At 41.0% G+C, this 23,587-nt stretch overlaps 1 protein-coding gene across 1 annotated transcript in view; it reads left to right on the top strand.

Annotated features, from left to right (window-relative positions):
- Positions 1–23,587, top strand: part of COL6A1 (collagen type VI alpha 1 chain) — an 82,794-nt gene that overhangs the window by 20,092 nt on the left and 39,115 nt on the right. The window contains exons 3-19 of the mRNA XM_068245256.1: positions 3,615–3,815; positions 3,982–4,141; positions 4,226–4,348; positions 5,319–5,339; positions 5,440–5,460; positions 5,606–5,650; positions 5,737–5,790; positions 6,868–6,912; positions 7,005–7,031; positions 8,567–8,593; positions 9,348–9,392; positions 9,949–10,002; positions 11,589–11,651; positions 17,832–17,894; positions 19,463–19,516; positions 19,601–19,636; positions 22,018–22,080. Of these exons, the coding sequence (XP_068101357.1) occupies positions 3,615–3,815; positions 3,982–4,141; positions 4,226–4,348; positions 5,319–5,339; positions 5,440–5,460; positions 5,606–5,650; positions 5,737–5,790; positions 6,868–6,912; positions 7,005–7,031; positions 8,567–8,593; positions 9,348–9,392; positions 9,949–10,002; positions 11,589–11,651; positions 17,832–17,894; positions 19,463–19,516; positions 19,601–19,636; positions 22,018–22,080 (1,102 nt within the window). The remainder of the gene's footprint in view (positions 1–3,614; positions 3,816–3,981; positions 4,142–4,225; positions 4,349–5,318; positions 5,340–5,439; positions 5,461–5,605; positions 5,651–5,736; positions 5,791–6,867; positions 6,913–7,004; positions 7,032–8,566; positions 8,594–9,347; positions 9,393–9,948; positions 10,003–11,588; positions 11,652–17,831; positions 17,895–19,462; positions 19,517–19,600; positions 19,637–22,017; positions 22,081–23,587) is intronic.

Here is a 23,587-nt window from a genome sequence, read left to right as displayed (position 1 = left end):
CTGAGTATTGAGCATGAGCACTGAAAATTGAATGGTGCAGGATAACTTGTAAATTTTAATACAGCTTTAGTGCTTGTAAAGTCTTGTTAAATATTCAAAGTGTCACTATTAAAAGTACCAAAAATGCAGGGTAAATGCATGGGTTGCTTTAGTTTAGAGGTGCACCTCTATATTCCAGAGCTGTGTTCAGGGTTTTACACACATTGTTATTACCTGTGTGTCACTGCATTTACCCTGCACTTTTGGCACTTTTAAAGGCGCACTATGGCGAAAAATTGTAAAATTTAAAATTTGTGCAAATATAAACAAATAAGAAGTACCGTACATTTTTCCATAGTAAAATGAGCCATAAATTACTTTTCTCCTATGTTGCTGTCACTTACAGTAGGTATTAGAAATATGACAGAAGAGGCAGGTTTTGGACTAGTCCATCTCTTCATGGGGGATTCTCTGGGATTTATTTATTTTCAAAAGCACTTAGGGAATGGCAGTTGCTCTGTCCAACTGCCAAAAAACTGTGTAGCGAGCAGGGAAGCTGGCCAGCATCATTGTTTAAATCCTTTTTAGAGAATATCTTTATAAAGAATAAAAGCCTTGCTGAGAATCCCCTTCGAACAGATGGACTAGTCCAAAACCTGTCACTTCTGTCACATTTCTACTACCTACTGTAAGTGACAGCAACATAGGAGAAAAGTTATTTATGCCTCATTTTACTCTGAAAAAAAAAAATACTTCTTATTTGTCTATGTTTGCACACTTTTTACATTTTAAATTTTTTTGCCATAGTGCCCCTTTAATAGCTTTTAATAACGCTGGTTGAGCAGATTTCATACTTTGACTCACACTTGTGCAACCCCTTCTCCCTTTTTACACATACAGTATTGTGCTGTTACTGGATGTGTTAATGGCTGCACTTGGGGGCCACAGGGTACTATGGCTGCATTTTGGAACTTAAACAGGACCTCCATACTTGTAATTAGTATGGAGGTCCTCTTTAAGCTCTTAATGGCACACTTTCCTGAGTCAAATTAAACTTATGTCATTAAAAACGTTTCAGCTTTAGAGGGTCAAGAATTTTGGGTCGACTTATACATTAAGTATAAATGGGGTCAAAAGTTGGGGGGTCGGCTTGCTTGCGAGTCACCTGTGGTTTGCGCCCCCCCCCACCCGCTTCCCCCCTACGGCCGCCGCTATCACCTGAGCCGGCGCCGCATCTTCTATTATTCCCCTCTCCGCTCGTAAAGTAATTCACAGCAGCGCGCCCCACGGCGGCTGCTGTGATGATGAAGCAGGAAGCCGTAGAGAGAGAGCGGCTTCCTGTAGCTATGGGAACCGCTCTCTCGCTACGGCTCCTGCCTCACCTTCACAGCAGCCGCCGCGGGGCGCGCTGCTGTGAATTACTTTACGAGCGGAGAGGGGAATAATAGAAGATGCGGCGCTGGCTCAGGTGATAGCAGCAGCCGCGCGGGAGGGGGGGGCACTGTACTAGCTATACTGGGCACTATACTAGCTATACTGGGCACTATGTGGGCACTATACTAGCTATACTGTGCACTGCCTACCTATACTGGGCACTATACTAGCTATACTGGGCACTATATGGGCAATATACTAGCTATACTGGGCACTATACTAGCTATACTGGGGCACTACCTACCCATGCTGGGCACTATACTAGCTATACTTGCCACTACCTACCTATACTGGGCACTATACTAGCTATACTGTGCACTGCCTACTTATACTGGCCACTATACTAGCTATACAGGGCACTATACTAGCTATACTGGGGCACTACCTACCCATACTGGGCACTATACTAGCTATGCTGAGCACTATACTAGCTATACTGCGGCACTATACTGGCTATACTGGGCACTATACTAGCTATACTGGGCACTATACTAGCTATGCTGAGCACTATACTACCTATACTGGGCACTATACTAGCTATACTGGGCACTATACTAGCTATACTGGGCACTATACTAGCTATACTGGGGCACTATACTAGCTCTACAGGGCACTATACTAGCTATACTGGGACACACTGGGGAGATCACGCGGCCAGCATTTCCTACCCCCGGCTTATATGAGGGTCAATCATTTTTTCCTGTGTGTTTTTAGGTAAAAGTTGGGGGGTCGGCTTATATGCGGGTCGGCTTGCTTGCGAGTATATACGGGTATATTCGTGTATGTAAGTGAATGCCACATTTTTTTACATGCACCTGCTTATGGTTCTGATGCAGTTCCCTATCATGCCTGAAGAAGAAACTTAAAGTTTAGAAACCTTGTAAGAAATATGTGTACAGTTAGTCATTAAAGAATTATTATTATTATTATTATTATTATTATTTAGTATTTATATAGCGCCGACATATTACGCAGCGCTGAATTCAACATTTGTTTGCTTGATGTCTTGATAGTCAGGTGTATTAGAAATGTCTCTAGATTAATAGTAACACTTCTCAAAATAGGTTCTAGCATTATGTTCTATGCTTTATTTTGGATCATTCGTGAGGGCAGGGCTGTTGCTGGACATTTTGGTGCCCAAGGCAAGGTTGCTGTTGCCGCCCTCACTTCCTAAACTTATGAATAGGATGTCTGTAGGCTACACTAACTAATAGATTAGATACAAAAAATGTTTCACAAAACAAGTCTACACAGGATATACGCATCATTACCAGGCCAAACCTACCTTACTGGCTCAAACTCACTCAACCCACATAACAAATCCTTCCAATAACTGTTAAGTGTGTGGCCACTATATAAAAAAAATACTTTTTTTTGTTAAGCCTGTGTATTTATAAGTTGGAATATTGTCCTGTAATTCCAGAAGAGTTGCAACAATTAATACAGACCAATTAAAAAAAATTACCGCTTAATTACCTCTTGAACTGTACCCGCCATTCATTGCTCTACTATTAAGGCAACCTTTCTTATGTTAACCCTCCTGGCGGTAACCCCTGCTGGGCCAATTTGCATAATTTTTTTTTTGCTACACACAGCTAGCACTTTGCTAGCTGCGTGTGCACTCCGATCGCTGTCGCTACCCGCCAATTCGCCGCTACCCGCCGCGCCGCCCCCCCCAGACCCCATGCGCTGCCTGGCCAATCAGTGCCAGGCAGCGCTGAGGGGTGGATCGGGGCTCCCTTTGATGTCACAACATCGATGAGGGGGTGGGGGGATGCCGCTGCACAGTGGCTGTCATGTAGCGAGCCCTAGGCTCGCTACATGATTTAAAAAAAAAACAATAAAAAAAACAACTGCTGCGCTGCCCCCTGGCGGTTTTTAATAGACCGCCAGGAGGGTTTTTAATCAGCTGTGCTCATTAAGATGTTAAAATTACCATTTATCCTGGTCTTAAATGGAACTAGCAGTTTTCTACAAGAATTCCATACAGCACAGTCTACTAGGAATAGCTCGTTGGTGCCCCTCAAAGCAGCAGTCATTTCAGGCACCTGCCTACTTTATCTATGCCTAAAAACAGCCCTGCCTTAGGGTTTTTTTTTAAATAATTTTTATAAAAGATATGAGATGTAGTAGAAAGGTAAAATTATATTTTTGCTTGAATTTTAGCTTTAAGTGTCTCTAAATATTTCATTTTTGTGCAGGTATTATCGCTGTGACCGCAACCTGGTGTGGAATGCTGGAGCCCTCCACTACAGTGATGAAATTATTCTAATCAAGGGGCTCACCGATCTTTCCAAAGACCGGGAAGAGCTGAAGAAAAAGCTTGATCAAGTTGAGTACATCGGTAAAGGAACCCACACTGACTGCGCCATTAAAAGAGGCATTGAGGAGATCTTAATTGGGTTGGTATCATCACTTGTATTAAATGTTTTGGCTAATGTTTGTATTGTACATGATATAGTTCTAACATAAATGAAAAATGCAGTATAGCCTTTCCAAAAGCAATCATTAACAGCATGAATTTGACAAATGGCTTTGGCAACTATGTAACATCGATCTCTTTTACAGAGGATCCCACCAGAGGGAGAACAAGTATCTGGTTGTGGTGACAGATGGCCATCCCTTGGAAGGCTATAAGGAACCATGTGGTGGGTTAGAAGATGCAGCAAATGAAGCCAAACACCTGGGAATCAGAGTTTTCTCTGTTGCTATCCAACCAAATCACCTGGTAGGACATAGGTCATCTTAATAATAGTCACATAAAACAAACTTTCATATTGGCAGGGGCAACAATTTTTGTTTTTGCCTACAGGAACCACGACTCAGTGTGATCGCCACTGATCAAAATTATCGCAAGAACTTCACAGCCACCAGTGCTGCTGGTCTGACCAGCCAGGAGATGGAACACACAATTGATTCCATCATTGAAACTATTGTAAGTAATTAATCATGCATTTGATGTGTCTGCACAAATAACATTTGTCCATATATAGTAATACTCAACAAGACCGCCAATTGGAGTTACGCAGTAAAGCCCTGCAGACAACATATAAAGGAACTTTGCAAGTTTCTCTTGACAAATACGATATAAAACCATGATATTTAAATGACCATGACAATACTATGTACTTGCACTAAATATTGTCACTTTTGTGACAGGGTGTGCAACAGTCCCATGAGACTTTGGTGCCAGATCTAATCTGAGAGCTCTACATGTATCAGATAACTTAATTCAATCATTACAACAATGCTGGTTTATGAAATATAAAAAGAAGTATAAGCCCATGATTGCAAAATAAATAGGGAGTACTTAAAGTGTACCTGTAGGGGAAAAAAAGTGCCCGTATGGGGTTCTCACCTCGGGAGAAGGAAGCTCTGAATCCTGGAGAGGCTTCCCCATCCTCCACTGGCATGTTCTAGTGCTGAAACCCCCACAAAATCGTTTGTCGACTGTTTGTGCATGCGCAGTAGCACAGAACCATTCAGGCTCTTGCAGAGAATGACGAGCCCAATCAGCTCCTACTATCTAGCCATGGGTCCGTGCTACAGCGCAGTCACAGTGCAGCCGTGCTTCGAGAGTATCATCACTGGATCGGCCTGGCTGAGGAGGACAGGAAAAGTCTTTCCAGGATCCAGAGGCTTCCCCCTGCCAAGATAGGTTTTCATAATTGGCTGTAACAAACCTTATAGGTTTGCCTTAACCTTGGGCTTTAACCTCATTCTACTAGAACTCCCCTTTGAAGGTACACCCTAGCTTAAATTATGGCATATCATATCGTTTTTAATGTTGTTGTCTTGTTTCATATATCAGCAGTTTAATTATATCACGGAATTCATATAGACTACAGGAACACTGTGTTACACTGAGCTGTATATAGTAATGATGGTCTGCTTCTCTCTTTCAGAAAGCTAATGGAGAACATGGAGTAAGTACCCCAACAACATAATAAAATGTATAACATACTCAAGTTTGGATTACAACACAATTAATTATTTTCCTTTTTATTATCTCCTGCCATGTTGCAGTGCTGTTCTTACGAGTGCCAGGTAAGGAAGTTATCTGTCGTGTTCTGTATGTTTGTCCTGGACACTAAAACAAAATATTCCTACTGGAATAGTATGGAAGAGTATGAATGGTCCTGTAATTTGTTTGCCATTTCTCAAATATTAATATTTTATTTTATTGCCGCAGCCTCCTCGTGGAGATAATGGCCCACCTGGTCCAGCAGGTGATCTGGTAAGTAGTTCTTATCCTCCAAAGTAGTTTAGATGTAAAACCTGTTAAAACTTTTGCTAACAGATTATTGTCTTTTTTATCTTTAGGGAGAGACTGGAAAGACTGGACTTCCCGGAGATCGTGGACCTTCTGGTGAACCAGTAAGTTTCACTGAAATACACTTATGCAATATATAAACACTATTGTCTCTAAATACCCAAAAGAATACAATCTACCCATGTATTGGTCCAGTATGTATTGGTCCATGCATGTAGTCCAGCTTGGCTACATCCAGTGGCGTAGCAATAGGGGGTGCAGAGGTAGCGACCGCATCGGGGCCCTTGGGCCAGAGGGGCCCCGAAGGGCTCTCCCTCATCTACATTATTACCTCTCTATTGGTCCTGTGCTCATAATAATCATTTCTATAGATGCTGTGAATAGTAGTAATCACTAACAAACTGTTTCCCAGCCTCTTCTTGCACCTCTGACACTGTAGTTGCTATTGGCAGGTTTTGGCATGCCGTATCAATTGTTATGTATAGAGTGCTTCAGGGGCCCCATGTAAAACTTGCATCTGGGCCCACAGCTCCTTAGCTACGCCACTGGCTACATCCCTAAATAACTTATTCATTCATATAAATGTCCCACCTATAGCTAAATAGGCATACATTTTAAAGCTAGTATGTTTGGAAACTAAATGACATACCAGAATGCTTAGAAAGAGTGTTAGTTAATGAGAACACAAATCATGTACATAGCACTCTGGTAAAAATCAGACTTGGTGCTTTATTAATGCAAGAGTCCCTGGACATTCAAACTTATAGTGGACCTCCACTGCATATTTAAAAGTGAAAAAAGAGCCCAAATGACACTTACTATGACTGTTCCCCCTCCTTTACTTACTTAGTGCAGCAGAGACTCTGCTCTGGTATGTAACTTACGGAGGCTGGGACTGCATTAGGCCTCTTTCCATCTCTATGAGATAGGCTGATTCAGTGGCAGGTAGAAGCAGTGTACCTCTCAGGCCACACCATGAGGCTCCTCCCACACACAGATCACAGTCTTCGCAAAAAGGCAGAAAACTGCCATGGCAGTTTTTCGGAAAGGGGGCATAGCTAACCAACAAAAACCTGGATTATATGGCAAAAGTGACCAGGTTTTAGAAATTTATTCCAGCCACTCTGATAAAAAAACTGCATATTTGGGAATGTGTAGTAATGTATATTTATTTTATCTAGGGTCGCCATGGAGACATTGGACCTGTTGGTTATCAGGGAATGAAGGTGAGTTTGTCATACCAGCTCCTATTACTGTTCGTATATCATTTGTGTATCATCAGCACCTTAAACATGTCTGTTTTTTTTCTTCTTTGTAGGGAGACCAAGGTGTCAGAGGAGAAAAGGTGAGCATGAAGCTTATTGGCCATTCCCCTAGATCCTATCACCTAGATAAATAGAGGAGCACAGTTGGTCAGGATCTACAGTATACCAGTAGGAATGAAGCTGAATGTATGTGATCCAGAAGCATGGCTATTGAAGGTTTTTATTAGGAAGCTTTGCAGTCAACCTTTACAGTCACCATTCAAATGTAGCTGTATTATGGTGGCCACTAATGATCCAATCTTTTTCACCCAATATTACCAAATATATGTAGTAGAAGAGTAAACTGATGGAATATATTAATTGGATACTATAGGCAGTTCCCTTATATTAGATAGAAATGGTAAGATTGGATGAAAAAGATTGGATCATTAGTGGCCACCATTAGAGAGTAACAGGTATGGAAAAGACAGATACATGATTGAACCTTAGAATTATAGAGGTTGGTGAAGATCAGACTAGCATAAAGACTGCAGTCAATTGTAAATCCAGGTTAGTACACCAGTCCTTTAAATGCAATCATCCTTTTTATTGCTCCATAGCATAAAGAGTAAGGAGTTATTTAAATCTTCATATGTTCCATTAAGTGTTACTAAAAAGTAAAAATAGATGTTATAAATAAGAGGCTTGGTAACTAATGAAGAAGCCTTACACATAAAAAAATCAAAATTGTGATTAATAAATGAGAAATAGAGACCATGATATTGTGGGAATAGCAAAGACATGGAGAGATGACAGCCATGATTGGATGGTAAATTTGGAGGAGCAAAGTGTGTTTAGAAAGGATAGATCAGACTATAACAATGTGGAGTCTGTGTGGATAAATATACATGGTGAATTTAAAGAATGTCTATTGCTTATTGGGGTGTGTTATGGGCCATCACACATAAACTCATTCTAGTAAAAGTCAAAGATTTTTATTAACACTACAAGATAAGTCATTGAATCAAGTGCTAGCTGAGGCAGATTTGGTAATTTCAAGATACTGTATAAAATGTTGATGTTTAGGAGCACTTGAGGAATAGCTATTGCAAAATAATATTTGACTTGTCATTTAGAAACATGTTGAGCAATGGGACATCTAAAAACTATGAATTTTACTTAAGCCAAGTATAAACAGCTCATGGATTCAGTAAGTCTAGTAGACAGGGACAACAAACTAGGATAAAGAAAGAGAATGGGAAACTTTTAAATATATTCTTAATGATGGTATACATTACCAAGAACAACATGTATAGGTATAAAAAGGCAGCTATAGATAACTATACGTTTCTTCGATGTGATTGTGTAAAAAAAGAAAAAAAGGAAATGTAACCACTTGTTTAAAAAAAGTGATAGTAGTGGATAGTTTAAAGGTGGCTTCCTTACTATATAGGACATCCACATCTATACATTTTTGGTATAGAATGGTGATTTCTCCAGTTAGTTTTGTGGCTTTTCATTCCTCTGGAATATGCTACAGTGAGGTTCAGGAGATGAAATTTGATAGACACAATTAAAATATTTTATAACATTTCACTAACTGTGTGACTGTTCTCTTTGATTTTTCCCCCCACAGGGCGGAAGAGGAGCAAAGGGTGCAAAAGTAAGTACTCTATTCTATGCAGGTTTTAAACATAAATTTAAGGACTGACGTATTTCTTGTTTCTCTGTTGTCCACATTTTTATTTCTTGTCTCTCTGTTGTCCACATTTTTATCTCAGTTCACATCAAATTTCATAACCTAACAACAACAGTCATTATAATACATGATGCTAACTGACTTACATAAAATATGAACCCCTTGACTTTGATAACTGCAACGTGTCTCTTTATTAACTAGTTTTGGACTGGACGGCTCTGGCCCCTTAAGGACCAGAGCCGTCCTCTTCCTTTTTTTCTCAGTGATTGCTGTGATTGGCTCACGGCAATCATAGAGTCAGGAGCCAATGAAATTGGCTGCTGACCATGATCCAGAAGCTCTGCTGTCAGTATAACAGCAGAGCAAGCAGGTACAGCAGTTCGAACAGTGGCGTGAGCGTCGAGAGCGACAAGACCGCACAGCGGGGATGATTGAAATCTACGCCCTGGCAGGAATAAGTGGCCACAAACAGGGTGTAGATTTCAATCATCAGTCGTCCAGAAGAGGTTAAAATATTCTTTATAACACAAAATAGTTTTTCTTAGTACAATACAACTTCATAATGCAGAAACACCACAATGGTGTTCTTTTTAGGCAATGATGTTGTGTAAAAAGAGCACACCCATCTCATGATCAATGGATGTTTCTTCCTTCTTATCATCTGTCATTGTAGACTATCCATAAACTAACTAATGTTAATTTTCAACTTATTTTACAGGGTGAGAAAGGCAAAAGAGGAAATGATGGCACTGATGGACACAAGGTCAGTATTATTCACTCTTCAAGAACACTGGGTCAGTAGCAAAACACAAACAATGTAGAAAGCCGGGGCATTAAAAGAATCAAGAGTTTAAGATCCATACAGGCAACTCTGTATATACTTTGTAATACAGCACCTTTGATCACACACATTTTACTTGGCAATAATACAGTTATGGTATATCTGCTCCTCATCCATCCACAGTTTCTAATCTTCCAGTAGGTTCAGATAGCTCACTGACATGTTTTGATTTTTATGCACCACCAGACATTGATCTTAGGACTACTGGAACTGTTTTTCTATATAAAAGCGTCTCCATAGTCTCCATTTCAAAGCTTACCACCCAATCCCCATATCTGCCATCTGAGAATAAACATATGTAGGCACACTGAGCAAAGATAAGTGGGGTTACTCTGTACAGAAAAAAAGTTAAGTTAGGCTATGTTATGTTTAGATATGTAGACTGATCCTATATTCTAAATGTTCAAATATACATGAATGTATAATAAAACTGTACTCAGGGATTTGACCTGTTTTCCATTTGATGTGCTTCTAAAAGGGAGAAGATGGAGAACCTGGATTTCCAGGGTGCAAAGGATCACCAGGCTTTGAGGTAATTATAGAAATTATTTGATTGTTATTATATGTTAACTTTGTATTTGACTCAGTTATAACGTTGAAAGTTGAGAGGTGTCTAGCACATCCAATGCAACTGTGATAAATAATCAGTCGAGACTCTGAAGGCATCACATACACCACGATAGCAAACTGATATTTTGGCCACATGCATACAGACCTCTTTTTCATTATTGAAGTCCTTAAAGGGCTACTAAAGCCTAAAATAAATCATTTTAACTTACTTGGGGCTTCTTGCAGCCCCGTGGAATCATCCTGTGTCAGGGCTGTCCTTTAGAGTCCCTCCAGCGAGCAGCGGCGACCCCCTCATTGCTGGCCAGTCACAGCCAGTCAGAGGCTACTGTGCATGTGTGGCCCTAGCCGCATGCACCCTGATCGCACTGCCATACCCGGGAGCATTCAGTGCATGCACAGTGGCAATTTTCCCATACTCCGCATGTGCAGAATGCTGCCTTGCCGTGAACAGGGACACGGGGAGGAGGCGCATGGTCGGCCAGCTTTGCGGGGGTCAGAAGGACGGAACAGGCACAGGATAACTCCCGGAGGCTGCAAGAAGCCCCCAGTTGGTTAAGCTGATTTTTTTTTCTTTAGCTTCTTTCTTCAGATTGGCTCCAGTAACCTTATAAGTGTTGATGATGCTTACATACTTTTGAAGCTCAGCTGTTCTCGCAACGCAAAGTGACCATTGCAGGAGGTGTGGCATGGATGTGAGAGTGTATTGTTTTGAGATCTGCTCAGTTTCTGGTAAAGCCCATTATGTACAGAAGCACTGACAACAGCCAATAGATAATAACCTATCCTGAAGTGGTAATGCTACTCAATGGTCAACCTTACCACCAGTTACCTGTGATGCAATACCCTACAGGCTCTCTAGCAGAAAGTTAGTTAAAATAAAACCAAAGTGACCGCAAAGCAAAAAATTGCTGAAAATTGGTCATCTTTAATGGACAAAAAGATCCCACTTACGTACAAAGTTAAAAACAATACACACTAAAAACATTTAAAATGAACTATGGATCATAAGCTTATAGATGGTTAGCAACTCACAAGATAACACACTCCTGCAGATAGATTGATAGATCAGTATTATTGTACAGTAAATATAGTTCTCCAATCTGAATACAACACTCCACAAATCAGCAAAATCTTCAAATATTAAAAATAGTTAAAGTGTGCTATCTTCAAGGCATATTTCGCTGCTTAAAGTGGACCTGCACAGTAAATTCCAAAGTGAAAAAGAGCCAGAATAACAGTTACTTCGACTGTTCCCCTACTTCTAATGACTAAGTATTGAGGCAGTTCTAGAATGCCTCATACTGAGGCTGGCACTGCACTACTCTTTTCAACTCTCCTTTCTGTGATAGGCTGAATCAGTGGCACAGGTAGAAGCAAAGTACCCTTCAGGTCACACCTCCTACCCACAGTTGACACAATCTTTTTGAACAGGATATATTAAATGTTTATGTTGATAGTAATGTATCAAATGAATGTATTGTTTTTATAACAATGTAATACTGAAATATCAAATCCAATGAACAAAGAATCATCTATTTTTTTTTTCAGGGAGAATCGGGATTACCTGGTCCAAAGGGAGATCCTGGGTCCTATGGACTTAAAGGGGGAAAGGTAAAATTATAAAACTTCACTTTGATGTAAACAAAAGAGACAAACTGAAACTAGGGGATAAAGAATATATGTGAAGAGATGGATTTGGATATTTTTCTTGAACTGTAGCTATATTTTAACTACTATATTAACTGATTAAAACGTTTAGGTGCCTATCTATAAACAGTGACAAAACATTGCTATATTTATTGACCTGCATTACTGCATATGGCAACATAATACAGTACTAACAGAAGCTTTAACATATTTACAGAGAAGTCTTAAAGAGAATCTGTACTCTAATATTCTTACACTAAAAAGCATACCATTCTATTCCTTATTTTCTCCTGTGTCCCTCTGTGCTGTTTCTGCCACTCTCTGCTGCAATCCTGGCTTGTAATTGCCAGTTTTAGGCAGTGTTAACAAACAAACTAACCAGCTTGTGATAGGCTCACATAAACAGAGTGTGTGAGTCATACAGAGGGTGCAGGGGGCCTGCAGAGGGTGTGCATCGCTTCTATCCAATCACAAGCAGCCCTGCACATTCCACACATTCAAGCCTTAGCCCGACAGACACGACAGAGGAAAGGAGATACGAATTATTACAGAGACAGTGCAACTAGAAAATGCTGCAGTAAGCCAGAGCACATTAGAACAGGCATAGGAACTTACTAAGGCTGAAAAATTGGTTACAGAGTCTCTTTAAGAAAACCTCCAAAACGACTTCAGTAATGTACAGATCACAGGTCACTGTGTGCTGGGTCACATGATGCACACAGAATGCCATGTGACCTGGCTTACCAGTGAGAACTCCTGAGTTATACCATATTTTTTGAAAACAGGGTCACATGGTGGTTAAATGGGAGGGACAGACACTGGATCTCTTCCTTGTCCCATTGAAGGTAATAGGCACTTACAAATTAGTAAAGCTACTCTTTTGAAAAAACAATGTGAATAAGCACTTCTGAAGTAATTAGGTTACCTTCATAACCCTTTAGAAAAAGTTCCATAAATGATAGATCAGGGGGAACCAAATCAATACTTAAAGTCAATGGGAATCACAAAAAGACCCAGCCAGATACTTACCTAACGAGAGGGAAGGCTCTGGGTCCTATAGAGCCTGCCCTCTCTTCTCTTGGTACCCCTTTTGCAGCGGCAGCACCCCGGTGTGAATCCCCCACCTCCGGGGACTTTGGAAGTCTTCAGATGCCAAGTCCTCCCGAAGACAGTCATCCCCATACTGCGCACACACAAGTGCTTGAGAGAGGGCACTCACGCATGTGCAGAATGGAGTGGCTCATCTTCATGAGCACCCTGCTCCCGAAGACTTCAGAAGTCCCCCGCGGCGGGGGATTAGAGCAGTATGAAACCAAACTGGCTGAATACTGCCCCTGGGGAGCCAACGCTAGATTGGGGACCAAGAGAGAAGCACAAAGGCTCTATAGGACCCAGAGCCTTCCCTCTCCTTCGATAAGTAGCTGGCTGTTTTTTTTATTGTTTGTTTTAAATCCCATTGACTATAAATGTCCCTACTGTAATGTCTTAAACATAAAGATTTATAAACTTATCTATATTATCTTAAAGAGGAACTCCAGTGAAAATAATGTAATAAAAAAAGTGCTTCATTTTTACAATAATTATGTATAAATGATTTAGGCAGTGTTTGCTCATTGTAAAATCTTTCCTCTCCCAGATTCACATTCTGACATGTATTACATGGTGACATTGTTACTGTGGGCAAATTATGTAGCTGTTTCTAGCTGGTCTGGCTTTAACAGACAGCTGTAAGCAGCTATTTCCTGTCTGTGAACATTGTTATATTGTGGCAGTTTGCCCAGAGTACCGTAAGGTACCAGAGCCTCTTGTGGGAGGGGTTTCAGCACAAAATCAGTCATACAGCGCCCCCTGATGGTCTGTTTGTGAAAATCATTATTTTTCTCATGTAAAAGTGGGTATCAGCTACTGATTGGGATAAAGTTCAATTCTTGGTCGGAGTTTCTCTTTAAGAAATGTTTCAGTGATAATGTGCATCATCATATCCCACATAGATTATTGTAATTCCCTCCTCTATATCATTCCAACTAACAGATTCCTCAAAGAACTCTGCTACTCAACTTATCCTCCTCTCTTCTTAAAGGGAACCTAAACTGAGAAGGACATGTATTTTTCCTTTAAAATAATACCAGTTGCCTGACTCTCCTGCTGATCCTGTGTCTCTAATACTTTCAGCCACAGCCCCTCAACAAGCATGCAGATCAGGTGCTCTGACTGAAGTCAGACTGGATTAGCTGCATGCTTGTTTCAGGTCTGTGATTCAGTCACTACTGCAACAAATAGTTAATAGTTTAAAAGGAAAACATCCATATCCCTCTCAGTTTAGGTTCCCTTTAATCCTCAACTGCTTCTACTCTCTGCCAAGCTCTTCACCTGCTACCAGTTAACCAGAGGATCCACTTCAAGCTCCTGGATTTAGCCTACAAAGCTCTCCACAGCCTTTGTTCTCCATACATCTTCTCACTACTTCCAGATCTCATCCCAACTGCAACATCCTTTCTGCGTACATCCTATGTCTGTCTTCCACTAAAATCTCCTCACATTTATGTACCTCTACTTTGTACTCCACCATGGAAGGTGATGGTGATAAATACATCAATAATATAAAACAGATAAGTCCAACTTCTGGTACAAATGTTTTCCTGTTACTGTGTGGCAGAACAGGTTGTGTTTTGTTTTTAAATAAGTTGCTTAATTACAGAGAGTCGGAAGCCATATAAAAAATGGCTTTTTAGCTTATATTCGGCAGGGGCATGTTTGCCCCTGCTAAAACGCCACTATCCCGCGGCATAACGAGGGGTCTTTACCCCCCAAATCCCCCCTGCAAAATCCACGACCAACTTGGTCAGGATTTTGTTGCCCCTGTGCGCTTCCGTGCGAGGCAGGGCTATGAGCTGCAGCCCTGCCTCACACGCGTCTATCAGCGGCGGATCTCCGCCTCTCCCCCGCCCCTCTCAGCGAAGGCAGACTGAGAGGGGATGGGGAGAGGCGGAGATCCGCCGCTGATAGACGCACGGAGGCAGGGCTGCAGCTCATAGCCCTGCCTCGCACGGAAGCGCTCCCCGGAGGTAGCAGGGGGGATTTGGGGAGTAAAGACCCCTCGTTATGCCACGGGATATCGGCGTTTTAGCACGGGCAAACATGCTGAATATAAGCTAAAAAGCCATTTTTTATCTGGCTTCAGACTCTCTTTAACTGATATCAAACACATTCATCTATAATTACCTAGAGCTACAGATTGCCCAGCAAGCTCATGGTGAACCAGAATTCCTAGGAGTTCCACATATGCTCACTTCAACCTGAATAATCGTAAATACCTTCTTTTTAAAGAAGACAAATGTCTGTTTTACATGGCATTGTTTTTTGCTGCCTTTTTAGCCTCTTTTTAGCCTAAATAACCACAGATACATTCTGTAGGCAAATTTCTGTTTTACCTATAATTACCAAATCAGGACAGAGCACTCAACCCTTTCTGGTAGTGCTTCAGGTCACATGATCAATTATTCAAAGTCTTAAAATAGGCCAATATTAAACAACTCCTAGGAGTTCTGGTTCACCGTGAGCTTGCTAGGCAATCTGTAACTCTGGGTGTTTCAAGTTCTACTTCATAGATTCACATTAATCCACGCCATGCACTGATGAGGACAAACAGTCTATATGCATATTGGATTCGTTTGGCTCTGTGATATTATCAAGCGGGCACATCATTGCATTCCAGTGGTTCCGGAGGTGTGTTCGGCTTTCAGGAACAACAAATCAACAATTTGCATATTTAGCAGTGATGCATTGTGGGACACCTTATATGCTTACGCTAACCTAAATAACCACAGATACATTCTGTAGGCAAATTTCTGTTTTACCTATAATTACCAAATCAGGACAGAGCACTCAACCCTTTCTGGTAGTGCTTCAGGTCACATGATCAATTATTCAAAGTCTTAAAATAGGCCAATATTAAACAACTAGGGAATTTCAAAGCAGCAGTATGGCTCCTGATTATTTCTGACTGAGGGCAAAATCACCATATATATGAGTATAAAACTTTAAAAGACAACTCCCTGGAGCTAAAACTGTAGATAAATGGCTATGTGCATAGCCTTAACCTACAGGGAATTGTGCACTCATACACACACTGCCCTTCCCCCTACCAGAAGCTGTTATGGGTGCCCTGCAGCAGTTTGGTCAGGCTCCTCACTTTATATATTTTACTCATCTATGTCACCAATGTAAAATCAGAGTATGGGGACCATAAGCATAACTAGCATAAATGCCTGAAATTCTGCTTTAAATGTATATGGGTAAAAATAACTTATTCACAACACTGAGGGGCAGGCATGATGTATACATCATTTACTAAGCTTGAACTGCTCATCTCTAATATGGGCTTCTTCCAGGACCAGATTTAAATGTCGCGAGCCTAGATGTACCAAAATCCCAACACCTTAAACTCTCCCCTAACACATGGCATACTTAGGCCCCGTTTAAACTTAATCAGTTGGTGTGCGTTAGTGTGCGTTAGTACGCGTTGGTGCGCATTAGTGCGCGTTGGTACGCGTTTTTCCATAGCAGTGCATTGGGAGGAAGATTTCAGTTAAAACGCATTAAGTGTAAAAGAGGCCATAGGAAAACATGGGAATTACTTTGAAAATCAGTTTTCTTTCAGTTATAACTGAGAGCAACTGATTAAGTGTAAAAGGGCCCTAAGTCACATCCCTTACATGTGACTGGCCTGCCTCTCATAGTGAATACCTAGTTGACACAGTTGCAGTTACAAAAGTGTCAGTCCAGAATCAGTTACATGATTGAGCTCCTTGCAGTTTTAAAGAAAACCTGAACTGAAAATTAAAAGTCAAAATAAGCATACACAAGTTATACTTGCCTTCCATGTAATCTACTCCTCAGTGTCTTTCTCCTGTCCCGCGTCCTGTTTGTTCACTGTGATCAAGGGAATTTTCCGTCCTCCATTTTGAAAATGGCCATTACCCATAACAGCTTTCTAGTCAGCACACAGTTAAACTGTAACATCGACCACTTGAGCCATAGGGAAACATGGACATTACCTGGTACATCAGTTTTCCTCTCAGCTCTAACTGACAGCAACTGATATTTTACTGACAGAAACTGATATATTTCAGATCTGACAAAATATTGTCAGAACTGGAAGGGATTATTGTCAGAAGAAAATGGTGAGCTTCTTAGAGGAACTGATGGCAAGGTAGCTATGCAATGTTCATTTGAAGTTACCTCATGTGTTTATTTTAAATATTTTACTCAGTACAGGTTCTCTTTAAGTGTAGCTGGTGAGAACCAGCCACCTCTCTAGCACTGCCACCTCTACATGCATATGCCTAGAGTGCCTAGTCTTAAATCTAGCCCTGGATACCACACAGGGCCACAGAAATAAGAAACACACTGCATTTTCTCCATTCACTGTGGTGACTCCAGTCTTTCAATAGAACAAACAGCTATGCACCTGTCACATTTATAAAAGACCATTATACCTCCTACACAAACTAAATTTAAAATCAGTACCTGGAGTTCCACCTTAATGAACAAAAAAGAGAAAAGCAAGACCAAAGTTAACCACTTACGTACCAGCAGTCTCTGGCCCCTTAAGGACCAGAGACCACTGGTACCGAATAATGGCGCCTCCTGACGAATTGCCGTGCATACTCCGCTTCCACCAGTCATGTGGCTCCTCTATTCCCATAGAATCCTCTCTCTGCTGTTGCTATGATAGCAAAGCTGTGTCAGCCAGTCAGGAGCCGCTTTCATTGGCTCCTGATACTGTCCTTCAATGTAAGCCAATTCGATTGGCTTACAGTGATGACAGGGTCAGGAGCCAATGAAATCGGCTGATGACCAGCTCACACAGCTCTGCCATCATATAGATGGCAGGGCAAGTGATCTGTGGCAGAGAAGCAGCGACGCGATCGACGGTAGTGGTGAGAATGTGTGGCGGGATGATTGAAATGTACGCTCTGGCAGCAGAAAGGGGGTCAAAGCAGGGCGTAGATTTCAGACAGTAGCGTCTGGAAGTGGTTAAGCATACCAGGTTGTGCAAAAAATGAAAAACAAAATACAAAGCAACATAACATGTAAACTGCAACTCTTAATTGCTGATTAAAATGTCATTATTTTTTCTAGGGAGAGCCTGGAGTGCCTGGTGGCCCTGGAAAACCTGGTACTACTGGAAATTTAGGCGATAAGGTAGGAATTTATACATTTATTAAGATCTCTGAATTACCCACATGAATGAATTTATTGTATGCACTGACATTTGCTGTTGTAGTGCTGTCCACTATTTACTGGGGGCTGGCCCTGTACCAGGGGCGTAACTAGAAATCACTGGGCCCCCCTGCAAAACTTTAGATGGGCCCCCCTTCCCCTGCACACTTAATAGGGACTGTCTACAAGTCTTTGTCTACAACACTTTGTATGATTCGTTATAAGTGGATGAGCAGATGCAGTCATTAGAACAATTGTGCAGAGAGCAGAACGTTTTTTCTCTCCTTGCCCTGATTTGTCAGCCTCTCAGGACAGGGCCCCCGGTGGCTTCTGGGCCCCCCTGCAGCTGCATCCCTTGCAGGGTCTATTGTTACGCCTCTGCCCTGTAACCTGAAGTATAGGCCCTACCTCACACCCGCTGACAGTAATTGTGGATCCTTCAGTCAGTGCCATAATCTTTAATGGCAGCTTCATTTCCATACTAATCTATTCTTTTCTAGGGATATCTATAGGCATGACCATCAAAGACAAAAAGTCATAAACACCAATGATCAAAGCATGATTTCTAATAAATTAATTAATCTCCAGAGTAAAGCTAGTTACTTTTAATGGCAAATCTTCACTGGTTCTAAGAAAATATTAATGTTCAGCAAATATAAATTATCAGCTTCCAATAGAAATTCTAACAGAATTAATGGCAATTCCTTGGCTAGCAATGACAGATTTCTAAAAAATTATTTAAGTACAAGAGTCATAACAGTTGGGCCTTCCTCGAAGTGTGAACTACATTGGACTTGAGCTCAGACATTTTATCTAAACATTTTACAGTTTATGAAGACACCTTAAACTATATACAAGGTAAGTCCAACTCCAGTCCTCAAGGCCCGAGGTCCTCACACATTTGAGCCAGAATTCTGTAGACTATGTATAGAATTTAGACATCTTAGACCACCCATAGATATAAGATTTGGTAGATTTTGACCAGATCAGGTAACTTTTTCATGTTTACTGACAACATAAAACTGGAAAATATAGTAGAAATTAATTTGTTTGCCCTCAGATACAATGTCTGTAGTCTCCTCATCCATGGCAATATATATCAGTTTAAGCAAAGGGCAATTATATCTTATGTATACGCCCAGCTACTTTTTAAGGGTTTGACCAACTTTTCAAAACCCAGCTCCTGGAAAAAAAACAACCCAAAATGAACAGTGCGGGAAGGAAGTAGAACCTTTGGATGTCTTGGAGTCCTGAATGGAAACAGGTATCTTCTTTGTACTAAAGCTCTTTCAGCCCAACAGGAGAAAAGCGCTATATAAATATTGGAATTATTATTATTACTATAGACTTATTTCCAGACTCCATGACACGAGGGTATATGATAAAACAGTGGAGATCAAGAGAAGACCCAGGGACAGGAAGTTAAAATCAAATTGTTTTCTGGAGTTAGGCTTCAAAAACACATTTTTATGTGAATATCTCACTCTCTCCCATACACTCCACAATTTGCAGTTGGGTACAAACTTAATCATGTTTGCTGTGAATTACAGGGAGATCCTGGAGTAGGTGGCCCACCAGGAGAAAAAGGGGAGTCTGGTGATGAGGTAAGTGGCTGAAACAAAATAAAAATTCGACAAACATAATTACCACCAGCTCTGCAAATGGTGACCCTTTATTTGTATTTTTAGGGTGATGCTGGACCAGATGGGCCTGCAGGTGAAAGGGTAAGTGACATTAAAACCTACATATTGTTGTAAGATGCTGGTTTACATACCTTATTATATCCAAACATGTAATCCGTAGGAAGAGTACGCTAACTATATACCTAACTTTCATATTTATAGTAAATAATGAAACTATATTTATGATTGTCTGATGATTGCAGTGTTTAAACCCTATCAGATCACCGAGAACGCTTTGAATGACAGAGGTGTTGAGCTGACCATAGACATGGTATTTTAGTTTGCAGATGGCCCCATTAACCATCTTACCATCTGCTATCAGACTCGCTGATGGACATTGCAGAGTAATCTCCAATGTTATCTAAAGCATGGCCTACTGGAAGGGACAATCAATGAGAGACAAATAATTCTGAGTTGATACAGGATTATGTACATTTTGTATCTACATATACAGTATGCAGCTTAAAAATGGACCAATCACGTCAATCCAAGGTTTAAATTGATTGGTTCATTTTCAAGCTGTATATATTTGCATCCAGAATTTGCATAATTTTTCACCAACTTTAAATTATTTGCATCTCATTGATCATGCCTACCTACTGGCCTTGTTTCAGTCATAAGGTGGTGCAATAAACTTGTGGATGGAATTCAGCTATTGCACAACAGGGTAACGTCACCATGGAAATGTGATGCTAGTCAGTCTGTCCTGGCAAACTGACTTTTTGTCTCACAGAGATTTTTTTTTTCATTTTGAAAAAAAATATTATTTCTGACAGCAAATACTAGCTTTCTTTTTTTGTTATCTAAAGTATCATGTCTACAGATAACTATAGTTCTCCCTAGCATGAAAATGATGGGAATAGGAAGAGTTCATAGAGAGTTGATATAATGCTTATTGGTTGGGTCCTGAAAATTGCCTGGCAGTTTCGCTGATCCTCTGCCTCTAATGCTTTTAGCCATAGAACTTGAACAAGCACGCAGATCAGGTGCTCTGTCTGAAGTCTGGCTAGATTAACTGCAGACAGTGTTGCAGCCAAATAGATCAGCAGGACTGCCAGGCAACTGGTATTGTTGAAAAGGAAATAAATATGGCAGCATCCAAATTCCTCTCACTTCAGGTTCCCTTTAAACAGGATCTTTGTGAGGTTTATCACTGCGAGGATAGTGTTGTGACATATGTCACAGCACCACACATAAGACATGATTAAAAGTATTAAAACATTCAGTTCAGGGGTAATTTAAGTTGTTGTATACAGCGGAGAAAGGCAGCGCTACTTAAAGTGTACCAGAGACGATTAACAATAAAAGTTTTATACATACCTTGGACTTCCTCCAACCCCATGCGCATGGATCACTCCCACGCCGCCGTCCTCAGCCTTCTCCAGCTCCGGTACTGGGTCCCGTAACTTCAGTCAGTCGCAGCCAGTCTGCACAAGAGAAGTGCGCCCTCTACATATCCGAAGCCACTGAAGAGATACATAGAGGGCGCACTTCTCTTGCTCAGACTGGCCGCGACTGACTGAAGTTACGAGACCCGGTACCGGCGATACAAAAGGCTGAGGAGGGTGGCGTAGGAGCGATCTGTGCAGATGGGGCTGGAGAAAGCGGCAGGTATGTTTAAAACTTTTATTGTTAATCATCTCTGGTTTCCTTTACGGCAAACTGCATCCAAATGACGAGCTGCACGAGTGTGCAGAACCTACTAATAGGCAACATGCACACCCTGCATTCAAATCAGATGCACCAAATTACCATTGGATGATGTTAGATTCCATAATAGCTTGCATGAAAATGATGTACTTGAACCTCCCACCACGATGAGATCATCCTCTGTGGAAGGGGCCCTACCTCTAACTAAATTAAAAACCATGCTTATGCATAACCTGGGTGCGACAAGAAATGAAAGTTTAAACATGCAAAAAAAGAGTAGATCAGCATATCATCAGGGCACCTCTGATTGGGTACCAACGAGACAATCAACGTACCTTGACTTTAAGTTGTAATTACCGGCTCAGTCTATTTCCTCCAAATCACTGTCTGAGCCCTGTGTCCACCGTCTTGCAGCGCATAACCCCACCTCTTTGCAAAGAAATGCTGTGGCACTTACATAGCTCTCTATCTTTGCACTTCTCTGCAAAGGGGACAGGGCTATGCGCCGGAAGCCAGCAGACACGGTGCTCAGGGAGTGAGGGGGAGGAAACAGATGAGGAGGTAATAATAACAATGTTAGAAGAGGATCCATAAAATGTAAAATTGAGATTGAATAGGCTCTGTAACACGCACACAAGGCAAATAAAAGGTTATCGTAGGAAATGAAGAACCAAAATCTCCCACATATGGCTACTGCATTCTTACTGTACATGTTGTAGTTTGTGTAATTTAATTAAGACACTGCTCAAACCTAAATATTTGTCTTTCACCAGGGTGGTCCAGGAGAGCGCGGTCCGCCGGGAGTATCTGGAGCTCGTGGGCCTCGAGGAGACAAGGTTGTAATTATGTTATTTACAGTTAAACCTGTATTTACTGAACAGCAAACATAAATCAATAGCAATGACTGATATCAGATAGCTTTCCAATTCCAGTCAACTAAAGTGCAATGCATCATAAATGTCAGCAATAAAATCTGTGTGTGGGTGATACCGTATGGAGAACATTAACTCAAAGTAATTCTGAGTAATCCTGAAGTAAATCTAAATGTTATGACCTGGAACAGTGATATACTTTTATCTGTGAGAATGCAACCCGTGGTCCCCTTCCCTGAGCCCTGATAACCTTTAGTCTCTAATATGGAAGCATCTGCATTCTTCTGGTAAGGAAGGTGAGACCAGCAGGGATAAGAGGAGGAAGTGAAGGAGGAGGAAGTGACATCCTAGAGAGGAGAAATAGGAAGGAAGTGAAGGGTTGAAGAATGTGTGGAAGAGTTTATAGCAGTCCTATATTCTATTTTGACTTGCTATATGTGACAGCATAGCAGAGGTCATGATATACTGTATAAAATTATTATTTCAGTGTTGTTTGAAAATGCATTCTTCTTTTATGCATTTTCCTGGTGTGGCTCCACACCTGTGCTTGGAATGACAGTGTTGTGGAAGTGAGTTTTTTTCATGCCCACTATTCCCACATAAGTTTGCCCGCCCATTCCCCTCACATAATCGCAGGCCTGCCCACTGCATTCTGTGTTAGGAAGGAGAGCAGAGGGCATGCCTCTTGTACTGTGTGTATGTGGAAGAAGAGAGAGCGTGGCGCACTGGTGGATAGCTCTATCCATATACACAATACAAGTAGAACCTTGGATTGAGAGTAACTTGGTTTAAGAGCGCTTTACAAGACAAGCAAACGTTTTTATGAAATTTCGACTTGACAAGCAAGCGACGTCTTGATATACAAAAACAGAACCTTTAGATATGTCACATCATCACAATTAAAACTATGGTTCTTTGACTCAGCAGGGTTGTACTTAATTGTACTTAATCTGAGTATAGGGACTGTACCATATAACAATTTTGTGAAAAAGTAGGCAAAAGCAACAGTCATTGGATAATTTCTTGGTTAAAGCCACACACACAAAAAAAAAGTTTGGTGTGAGCCAACAGATAACAATGATTCTGTTTTCTCCTTTTTTTTTTAACACAGTACAGTATTTTGTATTAAATATTTTTCTGTACATGTTTTTGGACCATGGAAAGAATCATCTGAGTTTACATTAATTCTTATGAGGAAATTCGCTTTGATATGAGTGCTTTGGATTGCAAGCATGTTTCTGGAACCAAACCAAGGTTACACTGTATACTGGTTTAGATCTCTGGGGTCAACAGCACTTTCCTTGGTAAGAATTACACTTACACCTTCCCTATTTGAATGGTTTGGTGCCAAGCTATTTAAAATTACTTGTATTGTTCTGGGAAATAAGGGTACATGGCTTTGTGGGAAGGAGCATTGCATCATGGGAGCACAACTAAGGCATATCATGGTTCTTAGTTACCTTCAGTCTTG

This window comes from Hyperolius riggenbachi, chromosome 7 (assembly GCF_040937935.1).
Source record: "Hyperolius riggenbachi isolate aHypRig1 chromosome 7, aHypRig1.pri, whole genome shotgun sequence".
Lineage (NCBI taxonomy): Eukaryota > Metazoa > Chordata > Amphibia > Anura > Hyperoliidae > Hyperolius > Hyperolius riggenbachi.
The sequence above is the reverse complement of the archived record's forward strand: the minus strand, read 5'-3'. Positions and strand labels throughout refer to the sequence as shown.